Here is a 23,386-nt window from a genome sequence, read left to right on the forward strand (position 1 = left end):
AGCACTTGCATAGCATTTTTAACAGTAAAAAAAACTTTTAATCAGCCATTTTCTGGACATGGTGGCCCATACTTATAATTCCAAATTGAGGAGGCTGTGACAGTCATCCCCCCAAAATTTTGTATAGTATTTCAGAGGACCTTAAACCTAATGTTTGTTAAATTTAATGGTAATTGAGTATTTTCTCTTAGTCAAATCCTGTTAAAAAAAATAGCAAATATGAACATTATTTTGAAGTTAGACTAAATAAAGAGCTTGTCTTTTTTGTCTCTTTGTTTGCTTTTGAATTTTAGAGATTTGAGTCTTGCTTTATAGCTCAGACCATTCTTGAACTCATGGTCTTCTGCCTTAGTGTCCTCAGTACTAGAATTACAGGAAATGTACCACCATGCCTGTCAGAAACTTAATCTTGAACTAGGCAGAAAATGAAATACAACTTTTCATTTTGTTTTGTGAGGTGGGATCTTATGTAGCTCAAGCTAGCCTCAAATTCACTAAGTAGCGAAGTTTGAACTTGAACTTCTTGATCTTCCAGCTATGGTCGGAATATAACTTTTAATTTCAGATGCCAGTACACACACACAAACACACATATACACACACACACACACACACACACACATATGCATTTCATAATTTTCTTGTATTCCCCTGTGCTGTTATTTTCTACTGAAGGATTCTGAGTTAACAGCAATAACCTTATTAAGATTCCTTATTTTCACATTTTATCATTTTTCAGGATAAATACTTATAACAACACTTAGCCAGATTTCCTTTTGCTAAGGAAATTTCTGTTTTTGTGAGCTCTAAACTCAATTTCACTCATTTGTTTCCATAGCTGTAATTACTAATAATTAATGAATATGTTTGCTTTTTGTTTTTTGAGACAAAATTTCTCTGTGTAACGGCCCTGGCTGTCCTAGAACTAGCTCTTGTAGACCAGGCTGGCTCAAAAGATTTGTTTGTGGTGTGGTCTTACCTATATAGCCTAAGCTGACATCTTCGTCTGCCTGTCTTAGCCTCCTGAATACTGAGGTTATTAAATGTGTGGTGCAATGCTCTACGTTTTTTTTCTTTTTTTGTTTTTGTTTTTGTCTTTTAAAGACAGGGTTTCTCTATAGCTGTGGTACCTGTCCTGGCACTCACTCTGTAGACCAGGCTGGCCTCGAACTCACAGAGATCTGTCTGCCTTCCTAGTGCTGGAATCAAAGGCATGTGCCACCACCACCCAGGATCCACGCTCTACTTCTTCTGTATACTTACAGCTGTGATACTTAAAATTTTGGAATTTTTTTTATGCTGGCATTTAAAGTTTTTTTTTTAATTAGATATCCTCATTTTATTTTATGTGTTTTGCCTGTGTGTATGTATATGTCTAATGTATGTGCTTGGTGCCTATGAAGGCTAGGAAGGCATCAGATACTCTGGAAACTGGAGTTGTAAATGATTATAAATCACTGTGTGGGTGTTGGGCATTGATCCTGGGTCCTCTGCAGGAGCAAAAGTGCTCTTAACCACTGAACTACCTCTCCAGCTCCTCTCTTTATATTTTTAAAGGAGTAAAAGTTAGCTATTATGATATATTCACTTGAATAACTGAATGCACCTTGAATTATTATTACTGTTTTAGTGTGAATGTTTGTCCTCAAAAAATTTAATTGGGGAATGAAACTTTAAAGATATAAAACATTCAGGAATATAATAGAATTTCTATGCTGATATAAAAATGAATGATACAAATATTTTAAAAACTTGTCTGGCAGGGGAGAAGTCGTGATTACAAATATCATGAGTATCAGGAAGATAGTTTTCCTGAGATAAGCTTAGCCAATATAAGCTTAGCTGTTATACTCTAGATTTGCTGATGCCTGTGGTTTCTCTAAATGTGGGAAACCCTCTGCATAATTTGTGGTAGTTAACACTTTTCTCCAGGAATGGATGGAGATACATATGCAGCATACCAGAAATAAAGCAGACACATCTAAAAGTTACATACTTAGGGCAAGTCTGTGGTAAAAGCTAAGGCTTCTGGCTTTGTGGTTATAAAAATATATCTTTTTCATGATCAACTGTAAAGGAACAAAGCATAAAGAAAAATGCAGAAATGTAATTTCCCAGAAATAGAATGACTAAGGCTCACCAAAGCTTATTGCCATGGAATACAAATGAAGGTACAGATTGTGAGGATCATTTGAATGAAGTATTAAAAGACTTTAACTCTTAAAACATGTGTTATTTTTAATGCTAACTAAATACTTTAGCTAGAAAAGATGAACGGGGGAATAACCTACTAGGAAGAAATATCAATACCGTTATTTCAGGGGTCGGGGTGTATTTCAGTAGGTAGGATGATTGTTCAGCATCCATGAAGCCCTGGGTTTGACATGTGGCATCAAATAAATACCCATGCTTGTAGTCTGACTTAGAAGAAGTTAGAAGCAGAGGATTCAGGGTCTCAGCCTTTGCTATATACTGACTTCAAGAGCAGAGAGGTAGATAGACGGGTGATACCATAGTTTTTGTCAGAATGCTGTACATAACTGAAGTGGTAGTTTAAGATTTTAAATTGTAATTCATATAAACCTAAAAAAGAACTCTGTGCTAATCATATTTCTCATTTATATAATTGCAGATCTCTTCAGTATGGAAATCAGTTCATTTATCAGTCAATGCCGCGAATGTTATCACTATGGCTTGATTTTGGTGCTAAGGCATATGAATGGGAAAAAGGTATAATTCTTTTTGTAAAAATTCTAAAGCATTACGAAGAATCATAACTTTGGTATAAAATAACATTTGGCATGACAATACCACTAGAAAACGGTAATTAACGGTTTAATTTAATCTCGTGAGAAACTTTAGTGTGAGAGCTGCAGAGATGGCTCAGCAATTAAGAGTACATACTGCTCTCACAGACCTGAATTTAATCCCAGCACCCATGTTGGGCAGTGGATCCAAGCTTCTGTCCTCCAGGTACCTGCTCTCATGTGCGCATGTGCATGTTACACACACACACACACACACACACACACACACACACACACACAATTGAAAAGTAATAAAAGTAAATCTTAGGAAAAGAAATAAAATATGAAAAGAAGCAGAAAGATAGACTTTTAATGTAGTTGTAATTCAGGAATGAAGTCTTTTTTATTTCTTGATAACCTTAACACTTTGAAAGATGTCAGTTTAAGTGTGTAATTTATCCTAAAATTTACAATGAATGATTAAAAACAAATGACTCTTAGACTAAATGCTTTCCTATTTGCACAAACTATCTAACAGTGAACTAGCTGTGGGGATACAGATAATGTATTTTAAAAGCAATGTTTATCACATTTATTTTTGTGAAATGAATTGATATACTGATGTTTATTTTTTTTCCCCTGACTTAACCTGTTTTTTTTTTTTTTCCTTTCCCCTAGGTGGCCGTTCTGATCGAGTCCAAATGAGAAATGATTTGTCTAGAATAAATAGCGTTCTCACAGAGCACACAAACCGTTTAGCTCCGTATCAGTTTTTGACAGCTTTTTCACAGTTGATCTCTCGAATTTGTCATTCTCATGATGAAGTTTTTGTTGTCTTGATGGAAATAATAGCCAAGGTGTTTCTAGCCTATCCTCAGCAAGCCATGTGGATGATGACAGCTGTGTCAAAGGTAGTACATTAGTTAGTGACCACAGTGTCTCCTAACACTTATTATGGCCTAGATTTTTAAAGAAAATATATAAATGAAAGTGCCAAGGTTCTAACCTATATTCTTAGTAATTTTTAAATACTTTCTAACAGAGAAAAATATTACCTTGTTTAAATATTTTAAGATTCTTATCATATGAAAAGAAGTGACCAGTATGTTAAGATTAAAGACTTGAACATATGTTTTCCTCATGAAGTTTTTAGTAAATAGTTGTGATAACCAGTTTTTTAAAGATTTGTTTTATGTGTATGAATATTTTTCTTAAATGTATATTTGCACACCTCTTGCATGCCTGGTGTCCACAGAGAACAGAAGAATGTGCTAAGTCCACTGGAGTTTATAAACAGTTGTAACGTGCCATGTGAGTGTTGTAGATGGATGTTTCTGTCCTGCCAGGTCCCGCAGCTCTTCACTCCCAAATAAACAGACAGAGGTTTATATTAATTATAAACTGTTTGGCCTATTAACTCAGGCTTATTACTAACTATCTCTTACAAGTTAAATTAACCCATAATTCTTACCTATGTTTAGCCACATGGATTGGTACCTTTTCTCAGTAAGGCATTCTCATCTTCCTCTGCTTCTGGATGACAACTGTGTCTCTGGCTTTCCTTTTTCCAGAATTCTCCTAGTCTGGTTGCCCTTCTTATACTTTCTGACTGGCTACTAGCCAATCAGCGTTTATTAAACCAATACGAGTGACAAATATTTACAGTGGACAAGATCATTGTGCTACAGTAGTTTGCTGGGAATTGAACTCAGGTCCTCTGTGAAACAAGTGCTCTTAATCACTGAGTTATCTCTTCAGCCCTATGATAACTTCCTTTTCCTGAATGTTTTAGTTCAAAATACTTAGTCTAATACTGAAACAAAAACTACATAATTAGTGCCCATTAGTATGTTTAACTTTAACAATTGATAAATTGTATTAATATTCTTTGAAGACACATTTTAGTAGTTGGATAAAATTATAAAATAGCTCTAACTATTCATTAAATCATTAAGCTTTTCTTTGTTTTATTTTCCTTTTTTCTGTTTTACTACATATCAAAATATCAGATTATTTCTTCAATGTAGATCCTTTCAAGGGAATTCATAAATTAATGAGACAGGGTTTCTCTGTAGCTTTGGAACCTGTCCTGGAACTAGCTCTGTATACCAGGCTGGTCTCAGACTCACAGAGATTCACCTGCCTCTGTTTAAGAGTTCTGGAATTAAAGGCGTGCACCACTATTGCCCAGTGGATTAAAATTTCTTTATGGCTCTTGATGTTATCAGATTGATTTCCTGTATGCTTATCATTATAAACTCACCTCATGATTATTCCCTTTAGTTGGTTTTTACCAGATTTCATATTTAATTGAATTTACTCTTTTTTTTAATTGACAGTCTTCTTATCCCATGCGTGTGAACAGATGCAAGGAAATTCTTAACAAAGCTATCTATATGGAAAAGTCTTTAGAAAAGTTTGTTGGAGATGCAACTCGCCTAACAGACAAGCTGCTAGAATTGTGCAATAAATCGGTAATGTCACAGATCTTAGTGATTATTAGTCAATGTTAAATGTTGTACAGAAACTTACAGGTGATTTGAGCTGATTCTTTTCTTTAAATTAAGAGTTTTAAGTATGTCAGTATACATGGATCAAAATGTATCGAATGATATATTTTAATGAATCTTTTCTACCTCGCTCGGCCCCCCCCTTTCTTCATAATACTAAAGATTGAACCAGAAACCTGATCTTGCTAGGCAAGGGCTTTACCACTGAGCTACATCTCTATGCCAAAATGATTTATCTTAATAAATTTATTTTTTTTAAACTTGTAACATATGTCCCTCTTTCAGATGTCCTTTATATTTCTGAATTTTTCTGAAAATATAGTTTTATTAGTTATCAGATAGTTTTAAGTAAAAGAGTAACTCAACCATAAAAATATATGTAAAATGAATTAGAGCAGCCACTAATTATGTTGTCATTTCCTTAAGCTTTGAAAACTTGTCTGTTAACCCTCATGTGCGATAGGAAAGAGAATGGATGGTTTTGTTTGTTAGTCTTTGCCTTTTTGTAGTGTTGGATTATGAAACCCAAGGCTTTATGCATAGTGGGCAAGCACTTAACATATGAGCTCTAACCCAAGCCCTTGATTTTCATTTTTTCAATATATTTTTCAGTGCACAGGCACTGTGTTGAGGTAACAAAGATTACTAATAGAAACCTGCCTTGAATTGCTGATAGGTTTGTAGAAAAATAATCAGATGGCTATCACAGAGTAAAAAGTATTATTTTCAGTATACTTGTGACTGAAGTAGGAAGGTGGTTAAAGGAGTAGAGCACTATTCTGTGTGAGGAATTAGGGAAAAAAGGCAAAAGAACATAGGGGAGATAAAAGTGTGTGGGATAATTATTAAAGAGAGAGGTTCTTTGTCTGACAAATAGCTAGTGTCATTCGCCAAATAATCAAAGTCCATTAGCCATTTATAGGTAAAAGGATACAGGTGACCCTATTTCTCTCCCTCCTCTCATGAATACATTCTCAAAAAGTACAGTCTTTCATTATTCCCATTAATTCTATTTGGCCTCTTACGTACTTGGCATTAAGGAAACTTATTTTTTAGATATCAGCCTTGTAAGGTACCACTTTATGTCAAGTGCTTAGTTCTTCATCTGAAACCTTCATGGCAAACTACACTTAGAAATTTAATTCTTTTTCTGATTTTAAAGGTATTCATACTTTATATTGTAACTGATGATAATCTGCTGGCATATCTCCTAATCAAACACACATTGCATTGATCTTTACACTAAGAAATTCAGGTATCATTTTGTTGCCAAATGAGATTTGATGACCAAAAGAAGTTATTACAGATTTTCACATGTCTCATAATAGATCACTTGTTTGTACTCGTCCTCTCCTGTTTAGACACTCCTATGATAGAGTAGTGTCATGGGGTAAAAGAGGTAGTAGGTTGGGGCTGGAGAGATGGCTCAGAGATTAAGAGCATTGCCTGCTCTTCCAAAGGTCCTGAGTTCAATTCCCTGCAACCACATGGTGGCTCACAACCATCTCTGATGATGTCTGGTGCCCTCTTCTGGCCTGCAGACATACACACAGACAGAATATTGTATACATAAAAAATAAATATAAAAAAGAAAAATATAACAATTTACTTCATCAATTAAAAATTAAAATGTGCCAGGCGGTGGTGGCGCATGCCTTTAATCCCAGCACTTGGGAGACAGAGGCGGGTGGATCTCTGTGAGTTCAAGGCCAGCCTGCTCTACAAGAGCTGGCTCAAAACTACAGAGAAACCCCGTTTCAGAAAAAAAAAATTAAAAGAAAAAAAGAGGTAGTAGGTCTACATGAGGTGATTTAAAATACTTAGGACAGTACAGTGCTGAGCAGTTGAGATTGTAAAAATGAAGTGTTTACTGTGCTTAAAGTTCTCTAATTCTAGGTAAACTCAAAAAAATTGAAATTTACTATTTGTGTTGGTTTTTCTTTTCTCAGGTTGATGGAAGTAATTCTACATTAAGCATGAGCACTCACTTTAAAATGCTTAAAAAACTGGTAGAAGACCCAGCGTTTAGTGAAATCCTCATTCCTTTGCAGTCAGTTATGATCCCTACTCTTCCATCCATTTTGGGTGCCCATGCTAATCATGACCCATTTCCTGGGCATTGGGCCTACCTTGCGGGCTTCGATGATGTGGTAAACTTCAGTTTTATATGACTATAATTTTTAAGTGTAGTTAAACTTACAACTTCAAATTAAGCTAAAAATCTCAGTGAGTTTATTTGCAAAGAAAATCCTAGATGTGTAGAGAAATGAAACTGTCTTGTACTGTGGTACAAAGGTAAGTAATAAGGAATCACAACCACCTTCACATGCACATATTTCACGATGGCTATGTTTTTACAATTTTCCTATATTTTCTTTTGTCTTAAAAATGGAGAGCAGGTGACACAAAATATGTTTGATTTGCTTTTTATGAGGAAACCAAATTCAGATAACTTTTTATTGTCTGTGTGTGCACAAGTTAATGTGATCATGTACCACAGCCAACAGATGGTCAGAGGATCACCTCAGGTGTTGATCCTCACCTTCCACTTTGTTTCAGAAGGAGTTGCAGACTAGGTGGTCCATGAGCTTCCCACAGTTCTTCTGGCTCTGCTCCCATCTCACCATAAAGCACTGAATTCCAGACATGCTCTACACTCAGGTCTTCACACTTGGGTAGTAAGTGCTCCTCTCACTGAACATCACCTCAGCCCATCATGTTTTCTAACTGCTGCTGGTAATGAGCCTGTGACCTCTTCCCTGCTAGGCATAACCTTTCTGCTATTCCACTTGCAGAAATGGCAGTAAATGTATGTTTATTTTAAGGAACTAGTGCTGAAGTAATTTTAGGGGAAAGCTTTTGAAAACTCCATGTTTATTCTGAATTTTCTATGACTTAAGATATTTTAAAACTGTTTTGAGAGTCATTTTATTGTACATTTAAATAATCATGTTTTGTTTTTAACTTAAGCAGTATTTTTTAGTTTGCTCATGGCGTAGGCTTCATTTTGGAGAAGGCATTTTTAAATTATTTTTAATTTATAAACATTCTTTGAACATTTATATAATGTATAATGTATATTCCAACATTATGATAAACATTTTTTTGCTATGTAAAATTTTGTGACGCTTTGCAAGGACTACCTGAATATGCTTTGTAAGTACCTGTTTTTGCCGACAAAGTCATGATTTTTGTTTTGGGAAATTTTCTTTTTTATTTATTTATTTTTTTTTTACTTCATATTTATTACTAATATTTAAGAAACTATGTCCCTATTCATAGACAGCCTTCTTTTTTAGCTCCTAGGTAACTAAGGTAAGAGGAAATTTGTAGCTCGAATTCTAATTGGTCATAATAAAAATCTGAGTCATATATTAGGGTATGAAAGTTGAAGGATCAGAGAAGCACTGTAGCCAGCCACTAGAGAGACCTTTCACTTCTACCAATGCTCAGGTCTAAAGGGTCTTCCTGTGCTCAAACTGCCTCCTCAGACTGCAGGAGCAGTCTTTAGACTGCACTGAGATCTTGTCTCTGCCTAGCTTTATCACTCCTGTCTCTACCTCCCTAGTGCTGAAAGACATGGGATCCCAAGTGCTGGGATCACCTTTGTGTGAGCTGTTTCTCTTTCTGACAGATTCAATCTCCTGTAGCCTAGGGTGACCTTGAACTAACAGAGATCCCTCTGCCCCAGTCTCCCTAGTCCTGGGATTAAAAGTGTGTGCCACCACTCCCTGGCCTCTAGTGACTTAGCTTTGCACTCTGATCTTTAGGAAAGACTTATTTGTTAAAACAAACAAAATATCACTACAGAAATTTTGAAATACTAATTTACTACAAACTCCCCCTTATTCTTTTTAATATGATACATAACTCAGTATTTATAATATTCAAGTTTAACAAAGAATGTCAGCCTTGTCTTAAGTATAACACTCATTATTTTTTAGGTAGAAATTCTTTCTTCTCTTCAGAAACCAAAGAAGATCTCTTTAAAGGGCTCAGATGGAAAGTTCTACATCATGATGTGTAAACCAAAAGACGACTTGAGGAAAGACTGTAGACTAATGGAATTCAATTCTTTGATTAATAAGGTTGGAAATAGTTTGCTTTTTTTATAGATTATTTTTATTATTTTCAATATATTTGTGTGTGTCCACATGTATGTGCACATGCGTACAGGTGTTTCCTAAGGCCAGAGGCCTGAGATTCCTTGGAGCTGGAGTTACAGATTGCTATGAACCACCTGAGATGGGAACTAAGAACTGTCTTTGGGTTCTCAAGAAGTGCAAGTGTTTACACAAGCCATCTGTCCAGCCCCATTACTTTTATTTTAGAATTAGGAAAATAATTATCATAGTAATGTGAATTTCTCAGTAGGTGGTTAGATCACTCTTGAAATGTATGCTTTCATTTTTTCATTTAAAAAATTTATTTATTTTTATTTTATATGCATTCGTGTTTTGGCTGCATGTATGTCTGTGTAAGGGTGCCATTCCCTGGAATTGGAGATACAGACATCTGTGAGCTGCCGTGTGAGTGCTAGGAATTTAACCCAGGTCCTCTGGAAGATCTGCCAGTGCTCTTAACTCCTGAGCCATCTCTCCATTTTCTCATTTTTTATTTTTGTTCAAATGAACATAATATATTTAAATTAAGTATATATTTCAGTGTCATTGAGTGTAGTCACATTGTTGTGCAGCCATCTCACCATACTTTTCAAAGATTTTATATTAATATTCCAAATTGAAACTGTCTATTAAACCATAATTCTTCATTTCATCTCTCAATCAGTCTTTTAACAACTGCAATTCTACTTTCTACCTCCATTAAGTCACCACTTTAGTACCTCATATAAAAGTCCTTTTGTGACTGGCTTGTTTCACTTAGCATCTCTTTAGATTCAGAATTTTTTTCCATTTAAAAGTGAATAATATAATTAATGAAAATTCTACATTTTCTTTTTCTGTTTATCCATTATGAACGCTTGACTTTCTCCCATGTGATATTTTGAATGAGTGTATCAGTACTGTTCAAGTTCCTCTTGTCAGATTTTTAGGTATATACATAGATTTCAGTTGTCTACTTCAGTTAACTTTTAACAATTATGACTCTGTTTATAGAGGATATTATAAGACATTTTTTAATAATTTATTTAATTTTATTTCATATGTGTTGATGTAAAGGTGTGAAGATTCCCTGGGACTGGAGTTACAGACAGTTGTGAGCTGCCATGTGGGTGCTGAGAATTGAACCCAGATCCTCTGAAAGAGGAGCCAGTGCTCTTAACCTCTGAGCCATCTCTCCCGCCACTATAAGTCATTATTTAATGAAGGAAAATATTTTCCATTTAATGGTTTTGTATAAAAACTCTCTACTTGCCGGGTAGTGGTGGTGGTGCATGCCTTTAATCCCGGCACTCGGGAGGCAGAGGCAGGCAGATCTCTGAGAGTTTGAGGCCAGCCTGGTCTAAAAGAGCTAGTTCCAGGACGGGCTCCAAAGCTACAGAGAAACCCTGTCTCGAAACCCCCCCCCCCAAAAAAAAACCCTCTGTACTAATCTAGATTTATTTAGACTTTTGTTTTCAGTTCTAGAAAAAAAAATTGCAGGTTCTATTTGCATTACTGTTCAAAAGTAATCATTAGCATTTATTTTCCTTTCTATTGGTAAATGCTTGCTATCTTTTTCAAAGAAATATGGGTAATATGCTTCAAGGATTAATATTAGCAGGAATGGTGGTGGTAGCACCATTTATGAGCCTGAAGGAATGTTTCAAGCATAGATAGGCTGCAAATAATCTTGCCCTTGACTTAAATGTAGCATTCATCATCTTTAGGTAAAAATTCTTATTTCTGTTCAGAAGCCAATGATCTTTATTTAAAAAGTCAAATGTGGGGCTGGAGAGATGACTCAGAGGTTAAGAGCACTAACTGCTCTTCTAGAGGACCTGGGTTCAATTCTCAGCCCCACAGTGCAGCTCACAGCTGTCTCCGGTTAACTCCAGTTCCAGACCTGACACCCTCACCCAGACCATACATGAAATGAAGGCAAAACGCCAATGCACGTAAAATAAAAATAAAAAATAAATAAACAAAAAATTTTTTAAAAAGTCAAATGCATCATGATATGTAAGATAAAAATGACTTGAGGATTGTAGACTAATGGAATTCAATTTTTTGATTAGTAAATTTCATAAACAAGACCCAGTCTCAAGATAAAAAGTCAACTATTTGTCTTGTCTATTTTGAATTATTCTTGAGTCAGACATTTATAACGAACTACATAGCATAAACTATTAAGGGCTGGGAAAGTTGGATAAGAATGCTGAGGTCTGGGCTTAATCTTCCCCTGCCGCTCTTCCCAAAAGACAATATAGACTGTGCTTGCTTTAACCAATTATAATTTAAAAGTTAATACTACATGATCACTTCAAAGGCAATATGGTGAGAACTAATTTTTACTTAAAATGTTACTTGGATAAATGTTTCTTCATAGATGATTAAACCCTTAATACCAGAACTCTTTCAATGTTTTTCTGATTTAAGTGTCAGATTGGCTGGCTTTAGTTTGTTAACTTCCTTGTAGTAAGTTTTAATACTATTGTTAAGGTTTCCTGTGAGCATAGTCATAGAAAAACAATGTGAAAGTTTCTAACCATGTATGTTGTAGAGGTTAGACACCAATTTGTACGTGAGATTCTGTCATATGGTTTCCTAGCATTGGTGACAATTACTTATTCTTTTTTTAAAAAAAATATTTATTTATTTATTATGAATACAATATTCTGTCAGTGTGCATGCCTGCAGGCCAGAAGAGGGCACCAGATCCTATTACAGATGGTTGTGAGCCACCATGTGGTTGCTGGGAATTGAACTCAGGACCTTTGGAAGAACAGACAATGCTCTTAACCTCTGAGCCATCTCTCCAGCCCCCGACAATTACTTATTCTTAAAGGTTTTTTTGGTTTGTTTGTTTGTTTTGCTGGGGTTAGGATGCTTCTTTTGTTTTTTTTTTTGTTTGTTTGTTTGTTGTTTGTTGTTTTTGTTTTTGTTTTGTTTTTTACTTTTTAATTTGAGGTACCAGATTGTCCTTGAATTGGCTGTGTAGCCATGGGTGACCTTGTAGTCTGCATCTCTTGCCTTCACCTCTCAGTGCTGGGATTTCCGGTATATACTACTAGGCCTGACTTGAATGGTGTTTTTTGGTCAGTTGATCATGTTTCTGAGAGAAACAGGTTAATTGTTAGAAAAATGTGCTAAACTTCCTTCAAAAAGTTCCAGAATTAAACATTCTACTTTTTGTCCTTACCTGATGTATCAGGATGCATTAAATGAGACATAACACCTTCTACCAGATGATAACTTTGAAATAAAACTTAAAATTAAAGACTATGAAGCTGGGCACTGGTGGCACACACCTTTAATACCAGTGCTTGGGAGGCAGAAACAGACAGATCTCTGTGAGTTCGAAGCTAGCCTGGTCTACAGAGTGAGTTCCAGGATAGCCAAGACTACACAGAGAAACCCTGTCTCAAAAAACAGAAAAAATGAAGGAAGGAAGGAAGAGAAATTTTAATATCATACAACTCTTGTTTTTTTTCTTATGTTTTTATTATAAATATTTTATTTTTTGATATATTTCATCATTTCCCCTTTAAGGGGAGCATTGTCAGCCTAGACAAGAGAATTTAAACTGTATATACACAGATATTGCATGCATTAATAAGGTTTTCCTATAATTTTTTTTAAAATTTATTCTTCTCTCATATGTTGCATCCCGACTACAGTTTCCTCTCTATTCTCCCCTCCCAGTGCCTCTTCCCCAGATCTGCCTCTTTTACCTTCAAAAGAGGGCAGGCCTCCCAAAGATATCAATCAATCATGGCATGTCAAGTTATAATAAAACTAGGTACTTCCCCTCATGTCAAGGATGAACAAGACAAGCCAGTAGGAGGGGAAAGGTCTCAAAAGCAGGCAAAAGAGTCAAGAGACAGCCCCCGCTTCCACTGTTAGGAGTCCCCCAGGAACACCAAGGTACACAACTGTAACATGTATGCAGAGAGTATAGGTCAGACCCATATAGGCTTCCTGTCGAATCACTGTGAGTATCAACTGGTTGTTGATTCTGTTGGCCATTTTATTGTGATGTCTTGACCCCTCTATCTCTTATAGTCTTTCCTTACCCTCTTCTGCAGGATTCACCAAGCTTTGCCTAATATTTTGCTGTGGGTCTCTGCCTCTGCTCCCGTCAATTATCGGATAAAGCTTACCTGATGATTATCCTAGGCTTTTTTGTTTTAAGGAGATAGTATGATTCCTTATGACTTTTTCAGTGTTAGGAAGGTAACAGTAAGGATTTCTTTTAGTTTTTAGATAAAATTAAACATCAATGTCTGTGCTTAAATACTTAACATTAATGATATCTATAATGCAGTAGAAAATAAAACAATGGTATTTTGTTGTTATGGTTACAATTACTGTCTTTCAAATATGGTATTCTGGTACATTCATAGTGAAGAATTAAAAAGAAGTGGTTCCAGCCAGGCGGTGGTGGCGCACGCCTTTAATCCCAGCTCTTGAGAGGCAGAGGCAGGCGGATCTCTGTGAGTTCGAGGGCAGCCTGCAAGAGCTAGTTCCAGGACAGGCTCCAAAGCTACAGAGAAACCCTGTCTCGAAAAACCAAAAAAAAAGAAAAGAGAAAAGAAGTAGAATAAGGACATGACCCTATAGCCTCCTCCTCTTTCAGAAATTTTCCTTAAAGGCTTCCATCAGCACTCTTCTTAGGAAGTGAACAATTTGAGATAACATGAATTTGAATTCTTTTTTTTCATTTCTATGTTTCTCACAGAGTCTAAGAAAAGATGCAGAATCGCGTCGAAGAGAACTTCATATCCGAACATATGCAGTTATTCCACTGAATGATGAGTGTGGGATTATTGAATGGGTGAACAACACTGCTGGCTTGAGACCTATTCTTACCAAAATATATAAAGAAAAGGGTATTATATTCATTTTTACAGTAGAAGTGTATACTATGAGTTTGTTAGCTACAAGCATGTGAATACGAATTATCATAACAATGCACATATTTTACTTAAACCTAGTGAACTTTATATTCTATATACAAAAGCATGTAAGGTCTCCTTTCTTTGCTTTCTTCCTCTGAACTCTTTTTTTTCAATGGCAAAAACTTTTGAGGTTGCTTACAAAAAAAAAAAAATGAACATTTTATCCTTCTGAAATATTTATTTGTTAGCAATTCTGAAATTATTTCATGTGCCTTTAGCAAATAAGTAAATATTCTATGAATATGAGCGTTTTCCTATTATCTGAGAAAGGAAAGTATTTGGTTAGATTAGAAGTCTGGCCTAACTTGAGGTAACTTTAGCAAAAATAATATTGATAGTTATTAATTATAATCGAGGAAATAAAATAAGCATACCTTCATACTAATGTAAACAAATACTTTCATAAGTGAATAGAAAAAGCTCTTTTTTATATTAAAATTGTAATGAATAAATGCAGGACTGAGGAAATAGAATATTACTAACTAGCAAACACCATAGGAATTGATATCATAGGCAGTGATTGTAAATGGGTTCTAATATTTATAGTTAAGTGTGGTGTTGCTTGCCTATAATCCCAGCACTCAGGAAAGCCAAGGTTGAATGGTTATGAGTTTAGTGTCAACTATGGCTGCAGAATGACACCATGTCTCAAAATTTTAAAAGAAAAAAAGGCAAAAGTGTGGTAAGAAACAGGTCATTTGTGGTCTCTAATCCTTTTTCCTGAGTTACTTGTTAATTTTGAAGAGAAAAAGCATAGGAACTTTATAATAGAGAAAAATAACTGATCAGATTTCTGTATTGTTACATGGCTATTTTCTGTGATTGTTGTTTTATGTCTTTTTGTTATAGGCTCTTACTCTGTAGACTAGGATGGCTTCAAACTTGCAGAGATCTGCCTACCTCTGCCTTCTAAGTGCCAGGACTACAGGTGTACACCTCCAAACATGCCTCTTTTTTTTTTTCTTATTTGACTACTTTATTTAACAATTCCATACATGTATACAATATGTTTTAATCTTGATCTTTTTTAAAATCTGTGTACATATATACAAGTATGGCAGAACTACACTGCATGTGGAGGTCTGAGATGACCTAGAGTGTCAATCTTCACCTTCTACCTTCTTTGGGATAGGGTTTCTTGTTGCTGCAGAGGCCAGGCTAGATGGCCTTGGGCTTCCAGAAATTCTCCAGTCTCTACCCCCATCTTGCTCTGGGAACACTGGGATGATAAATATGCACTTCTGCATCCAGCTTTACATCATGCTTATAAAGCAGGCAGTTCATCCACTCATCCATCTCCCTGGCCTGAATTTCGTTTTGTCTACTACAATAATACCAGTTCTTGGATTATTGAATTATAATTCCACCTTAATGAACTCTTCTTAACCTGGTTCTGTCTGCAAAGACCATGTTTCCAAATGAATGAACAAATTTTTGAGAAGTTTTGTTTTTTTAGACAAGGTCTCACTATGTAGTTCTGACCATCCTGATACTTACTTTGTAGACCAGGCTGGCCTTGTACTCACAGATACCCTCCTGTCTCTGCCCCCTGAGTGCTGGAATTAAAGTCATGTGCCACCACCCCAGCTATTTAACATACTTTTTTAAGGAACACAATTTAGTCCATAACAATTAGTACTGATAAATTACTATAGTGTGGGTATTAAACTAAGCGTGTCTATAGATCATTTCATTGTTATTATTAACAAGCCCAACTATCTAAATAACTAGTTAAACTTCACATGGAGAATGAACATCTGGAACTGAAAAAACTAAATCAAATGTTAAGGATTCATCTTATGAGTAGAACCATACAACAAATGAGGCTAAAAATCTCAAATCAGATGCTTGTCCATAAGAAATTGTATCCAGGTGACTTTCAGTCTAAAGTTTATCTTAAGAATTAGTAACATACCAGCACCAAGCATGTTGGCATACACCTTTATTCCCAGGACTTGGTAGGCATAGGCCGGTAGATCTCTGTGAGTTCAAGGCCAGTCTGGTCTACATAGTAAGTTCTAAGACAGCCAAGGCTCCATACTGAGGCCCTGTCTCAAAACAAACAAACAAAATTAGTTAACATGCTAGGCATGGTTGAATTCCTTTAATCTTTAATCCTCTCCCAGGAGGGAGAGGCAGTCAGGTCTCTTTGAGTTTAAGGTAAGCTGGTCTACATAGTGAGTTCCAGGCTATCTAGAGCAACATAGTGATACCCTGTCTCAAAAAAAGAAAACAGAGGCAAAAACATATAGGGTATAGGGGCACAAACCTGTAATATCAGCACTCAGGATGCAGAAGAATGGTATCCAAAAGTTTGAGAACCACCTGGTTTACAAAATAAATTTCTTAATTTCCAGGCTACCCCTAGTTACAGAATGAGACCTGGATTTAAATAACAGTAGTAATGGTAACTGTCTTTGTTAGAGTTTCTATTGCTATGAAGAGACCCCATGACCACAGCAACCCTTATAAATTAAAACATTTAATTGGGGTAGATTGCTTACAGTTTCAGAGGTTCAATCCATTATCATGATGTAGGGAGCATGGCAGTGTGCAGACAGACATGGTGCTGGCCACATCTTGATCAGAGACAACAGGAAGTGGACTGAGACACTGAACAAAGCCTGAGCGAAAAAGACATCAAAGTCCACCCCACAATGACATACTTCCTTCAACAAGGCCACACCTACTTCAATGAGCCCACTTTGGAGGCAGCCACCACATTAACCCAAGAATTTCATAGACTAGCTTTAAATTATTTCAGAATACCAGTGTGTCCTTCTAACTGGTCATTCAGCCCAGTATGACATCCTGATCAAATAGGTTACTATAATTTTAGTAAGGGTAGCAGCATTTTCACAGCCCAGAGTGATCACCTATACCTTAATTTTTCTGAATCTTATATTCTGAAGTTATTTGATCATAATTTTTTTGTTTATTTCCATTGATGTTCATCAATGGAAATATTGATAAATATTAAAGAAAAACAGTTTATTATTTTGTTATGCTGTCAAGTTATAACCATTTAGATACATAACTGGTATCTTTCCATTCTTTACAGTTGGAGCAAAACCTGACACTTCAATCATATTTTAACAAAAATTATTTTTGCTTCTTTTCTAATTTGGCTGTGTGAACAATTAAAATCATTCTGCTTTGTAGGAGTATATATGACAGGAAAGGAGCTTCGCCAGTGTATGCTACCAAAGTCAGCAGCTTTATCTGAAAAACGCAAAGTTTTCCGAGAATTACTCCTGCCCAGGCACCCTCCTGTTTTTCATGAGTGGTTTCTGAGAACATTCCCTGATCCTACATCATGGCAAGTTACCAAGAATATAATGCATTATTATGGTTGAATTTTAAAATTTTGATCTTTTTTTTTTTTAACTAAATCTGGCACAAAGTATTTGACAAGCATTGTATTTCTTCAGGTACAGTAGTAGATCTGCGTATTGCCGTTCCACTGCAGTCATGTCAATGGTTGGCTATATCCTGGGGCTTGGAGATCGTCATGGTGAAAACATTCTTTTTGATTCTTTTACTGGTGAATGTGTACATGTAGACTTCAACTGTCTTTTTAATAAGGTATGATGTGACCTCAGTTAATTAGATATATTCCCTGGATTTTTCTCTCCCCTACTATTGCTCTCCCTAGCTATACTTATTAGTTACAACTCCATAACCCTGGCCATCTCTTGACTGGTTTTCATCAGTGGACCCCTTAGGAAAACTATTTAGGAAGCAGAGAGGAAGAATGATGTATGAAAGCTAGCAAGAATTTTAAGTTCTGACTTAGTTACTAGTTACATAAACATAAACAATGAGCAGATCAGTTCATTTTACAAACACTACTTTCATAAAGTCAGATTGTTTAATATTTCCAAATCTGACAATATATGAGAATGATCCTGATTAAAGAAAAAGTATCAGGCCAGGCGGTGGTGGCACACACTTTAATCCCAGCACTTGGGAGGCAGAGGCAGGATCTCTGTGAGTTCGAGGCCAGCCTGGTCTACAAGAGCTAGTTCCAGGACAGGCTCCAAAGCTATAGAGAAACCCTGTCTCGAAAAACCAAAAAAAAAAAAAAAAAAAAAAAAGTATCAGACTGGGATAGTTCATTGGTGTACTTACCTAGCATTTGCTACACCCAGAATTCAAGCTCTAGCAATTAAATATTAAAAGATATAACATAGTACCAGAATGGGTCCTTTAGAGCAAATTAAAAGCTATTGGATACATCTCTAAAAACTTCTGTAATTTTCTACAATTACAGTTCTCAAGGAAAATTAGAAGGGGTTCTTTGACCCTATCTTTTTTGGGTTTCTTTAGCTATTAAAGGAAGATGAAAAAGTTCATAGACTCAGCTGAAAAGAAAAAAACAATAAGTGGTATAGATCAGACAAAAGGGGAATTTAGGATAGCTGTTTAGAGGGCTAAAAGAATTTTGGAAGAGATATGATCAATAATGTCAGAAAATGAACAAACAGCTGGACTAAGTTGTTTCTTTCCCTGTCTGAGGGAAAAGTCTGTGGCTATTTCCTATTTTAAAGTGATAGTTGTAAAAAGAAAATAAGAAAGAGGAAATAAAGACATGAGAAAAATTTTATACTATTATTGAGAGTAAATATTGAATGCATAAATATTCTTTATAGCTATATTCAGTATACTAAGCTGTAGAATCTGAATCCATTCATCTTCTTGATTTTATCTAAGATCAATCAATGGTTTCAAATTGCCCAAAAGGGAGCTCAGAGTTATAAGACACGTTTCAAGAGATGCCTCTAATGTAATTACATAAATATTTGGAGGATATTTTTTTTCTCTTTCCTAAAGGAATCTAGACATGAAGTTTCAAACTCTTTGCACAAAGGTTTTATGTTTATTATTACCATATAATAAAACTATTTGTTTTTAAGGGAGAAACTTTTGAAGTTCCAGAAATTGTACCGTTTCGCCTGACTCATAATATGGTTAATGGAATGGGTCCTATGGGTACAGAGGGTCTGTTTCGAAGAGCATGTGAAGTTACACTGAGGCTGATGAGGGATCAGAGAGAACCTTTAATGAGGTAATCATCTGTGCTTTGTATATAATCTACTAGTGACCCTGAGTGTACGTACCAATCCCCTAATACATTTTCTTTATATGGAAACCACTTCGTGTTAACTAAAGTATATTTTTAAAAATAATAACTTAAGGCTTGGAATGATGGTTCATGCTTGTTGTCCCAAAGAGAGAATCATGCAAGTTCTAGGCCATCCTGATCTACATACTGAGTTCCAGGCCAGGCATTGCTATGCAGTAAGGTATGCCCCCCCCAAAAAAAATCCAGTTTTTAGTGTGTTTTTGTATAGTCCCATTATTATTCATCCATTTGCATTCTCTAATTTTAAGATATTTTCAACACTTGATTCAAAACTTATTTTTTGGTTGTGAGCCTACCCTTTAACAGTTAAGCCATTTCTCCCACCCACAGAACACTTTTGGAGCATTAACAATCATACTCAACTTCTTATTCCTTTCCATTTCCACTAATCCACACCTATTTCTGGATTTCCTATTGTAATGGTTTAAGTAAAATGGCACTGTTCCCCGAGTTGACTGCAGCGGGCAGCGGGTCCCAAGACCACTGCAGGCCATGAAGGCAAGCTAGCCCAGGCAGGAAGCCCCTGAGTGGCCTGTGGGCCATGAGGGCCAGTGGGTCCTAGGCATGGAGTCACATGGTGGGTGAGAGACCTAGAAGGATAGGCTCGCCATGCAGAGTGAGGGTGAATATTTATTTAGTGGGTTATGGAAGGGAAGGGAGGGGAGAAGAGGGAAGAGCAGAGAGAGGTAGGGAGGGAGAGAGAGAGAGAGAGAATCAGAGTGGGGGAAGGGCAGAAGTGGGGAGATGGGAATGAGGCATAAGAACCCTTTTGGAGATAAAGACAGAAAGGGAGAGAGCTCAGGCCTGAAGTAGAAGGAAGATCTGCCTATTTAGGCAGTGGACAGGGGAGGGAGTGGGTGGGGCTTATCTCTTAAAGGGGCAGGACAGACCATTACACCTATAGTCAACATTTAGTATCAGTTTGATCATATTATTTGTGGCCTTTTGAGTCTGTCTTCTTTAATGTAGCATAGTGGTTAACAGGTTCATCATGAGCAAGTACTTCATTCTTAATTACCAAGTAGTGTTCTATTATATTGTAACATGAGGGTGCCTGCTTGTTTGTGTTTTTCTGTCCTACCTGCCCCCCCAGCTATTTAGTCCCAGAGAAAAATCAACTGAGATCTCTATAAGTTATAAAGCTGATTGGCCCATTAGGTCAGGCTTCTTATTAGCTAACTCTCACATCTTGATTAACCCATTTTTCTGATCTATGTTAGCCATGTGGCTCAGTACCTTTTTCAGTGGGGCAGCTTACATCCTGCTGCTTTGGTGATCTGGGCAGGAGTGGGAGGAATCAACTTCCTCCTCCCCAGAATTCTCCTGCTCTCCTTTCATCATTTCCACTTCCTGTCTGTTTTTTCCCACCTACACCTCCTGCCTGGCCAATCAGCATTTATTTAAAACATGATTGACAGAATACAGACAATTCTCCTGCACCATTATATGAATGTACAGAGTTTTATTTATTCAACCATCAGCTAATTGACATTTTTGTATTGATCCCACCTTTTGGCTCTTATGAATAGCATGGCTGTGAATTTTGTGCAAAAGCTCTATGTAGACAAATATTATCAGTTCTTTTGTGTATTCCTGGGATGGCACTGTGGAACCACAGTACTTTGAATAACTATCAGTTTTCCAAAGCAGCTATAAAAACTATAATTCCATTAGTAATGTATGAGAGTTTCCATTTCTCCACCTCTTGACCAGCATTGAAGGTGTTATTATTATTTAAATCATCATACTAGGGGTGAAGTAGTATTCCATTGTAGTTTTAATTTATATTTTTCTAATGTCCATGAATGTTCAGTATTGGGTTTTTTGTTCCCTTATTAGCATTTGTATATCTTCTTTTTATAAATATATATTCAAATCATTAGCATATTTGTTTTGGGTGTGTCTTGCTATGTTAACCTAATCTGTCCTTAAACTCCTAGACTCAATCTATCCTCCTGCCTCAGCATCTCTAGTAGCTAGAACTATAGACACATACCACTTTGCATGTCTCCTTTGCCTGTTTTTAAATTGGGTTGTCTTTTATACTTGAATTGTAAAAGTTCTTTACTTATTATGGATACAAGAACCTTCTGAGATATATATATATATATATATATATATATATATATATATATATATATGATCAATAAATATTTTCTCTCGCTTTTTAAATTTTTATTTTATGTGAATGGGTATTTGTCTGGATGTATGTCTGTGCTTACTACATGTGTGTTTGTGGTGCCTATGAAGGCCAGAAGAGGGTGTTTGATCCCTTTGAACTGGAATCATAGGCAGTTATGAGCTGCCATGATGGTACTGGGAATTGTCCTCTGAAAGCATAGCCAGTGCCCTTAACCACTTCTAAAAGTTGCTTTCCTGGGGGAGAGTGATGGCTCACTAGCAAAGAACACATACTACTCTTGTAGAGGACCCAAACTGAATTCCAATCACCCATGTCAGGCAGCTAACAACTGCCTGTAACTCTAGCTCCAAGGGAACAAGGGGATCCATGATTCTGGCCTCCCTAGGCATCTGTACTCTATGTGTGCATGCACAATATTTTTCCAAAGCTTCATTCTTTATTTGGGAGATGGTTCAGTCCGTAAAGCACCTGCCTGACAAGTGTGAGGATCTGAGTTCAGATATCCAGGATCCATATTACCTGGGTTTTGTGGCAAGCACGTATAATCGCATCTATGGTGAGACAGGAAGCGAAGACAAGCAGATGACTGGAGTTTGCTAGCCAGCGAGTCTGGCTTACATAGCAAAGTTGGCCAATGAGAGGCCCTTTTTGGTAAAGGGCACCTTAGGGCCAACCCCTGAGGTTGTCCTCTGCCCTCCACACATGTCATGCACGACTTTTCTATCAATTTTCTGGTGTTGATTGTTAGTTTACAGAAGTACAGCTACTCTTGTCCTGAAGCCTACTGGGCTACATTGGCTCTAAGGAGTTACTTTGTGGATACCTATGGGTTTTTCCCTCTCCATCAGCAACTCAGGTAATTGCTGAGTTTAATCAACAAGTACTAGATGGAGCAAGGGAATTTTGTTGTTCTTAAGAGATAAGGCAGCCTAGTCTACAAGAGCTAGTTCTGGAACAGGCACCAAAGCTACAGAGAAACCTTGTCTCAAAAAACCAGGAAAAAAAAAGAGAGAGAGAGAGATAAGGCAGTCAGTTTTTCACTTCTAGTGTTGTGCATGTGTAGGCTAATGGTCAGCATCAGCTATCTTCATTAATTGCGTTCCATTTTCAGATAGGGATTCTCACTGAACATGGAATTCAATGATTTGGTTAGACTGGCTGGCCACTGAGCTCCAGTCAGCACCACCTCCATCTCGTCACAGCTGAATTACAGACAGCGCTGGTGCTCCTGGCCTTTTACATGGGTGCTGGAGATCAGAACTCAGGTCTTGAGGCTTGTACAGCAAGCACCTATTGATTGAGTTACCTCCCCTGTTCAGAAAAGTTGATTTTTTTTTAATGTATAGTCCAGGCTGGCCTTGAACTCGTGATCCTCCTGCTGTGGCATACCACCACAACTGGCAGAAGAGCATTTTTAAAGGACTTTTAAAGTTATCTTTTATTTTTATAAGCAGAAATTATAGACATTATGGTAGAATACTCTGTTAAACACGGATAAATGGACATTTCACCCAGAGGAAATCATCATTAAGAGAGCCTATACACAACACACTTTTTTTTTAGAAAAGTCAGGAAAATCTTTTTAAGTGACCAAGCACAGGAGAAAAGTGTTTTGAGAAGTAAAAGGTAAGCGAGTTTTTGTTTTGTTTTGGTTTGGGTTTTTTTGGTTTTTCGAGACAGGGTTTCTCTGTAGCTTTGGAGCCTGTCCCGGAACTAGCTCTTGTAGACTAGGCTGGCCTCGAACTCACAAAGATCTGCCTGCCTCTGCCTCCTGAGTAC

General features: G+C 36.6%; 1 protein-coding gene across 2 annotated transcripts in view; it reads left to right on the top strand.

Annotated features, from left to right (window-relative positions):
- Nucleotides 1-23,386, top strand: part of Atr (ATR checkpoint kinase) — a 107,805-nt gene that overhangs the window by 82,146 nt on the left and 2,273 nt on the right. For both annotated transcript variants that reach the window (XM_085689551.2, XM_085689552.2), the window contains exons 37-45: nt 2,633-2,730; nt 3,426-3,658; nt 5,087-5,221; nt 7,207-7,407; nt 9,202-9,345; nt 14,099-14,249; nt 17,481-17,637; nt 17,750-17,903; nt 19,235-19,386. In XM_085689551.2, coding sequence (XP_085545677.2) covers nt 2,633-2,730; nt 3,426-3,658; nt 5,087-5,221; nt 7,207-7,407; nt 9,202-9,345; nt 14,099-14,249; nt 17,481-17,637; nt 17,750-17,903; nt 19,235-19,386 — 1,425 coding nt within the window. The remainder of the gene's footprint in view (nt 1-2,632; nt 2,731-3,425; nt 3,659-5,086; nt 5,222-7,206; nt 7,408-9,201; nt 9,346-14,098; nt 14,250-17,480; nt 17,638-17,749; nt 17,904-19,234; nt 19,387-23,386) is intronic.

Source organism: Myodes glareolus, chromosome 4 (genome assembly GCF_982192425.1).
Source record: "Myodes glareolus chromosome 4, mMyoGla1.1, whole genome shotgun sequence".
Taxonomy (NCBI): domain Eukaryota; kingdom Metazoa; phylum Chordata; class Mammalia; order Rodentia; family Cricetidae; genus Myodes; species Myodes glareolus.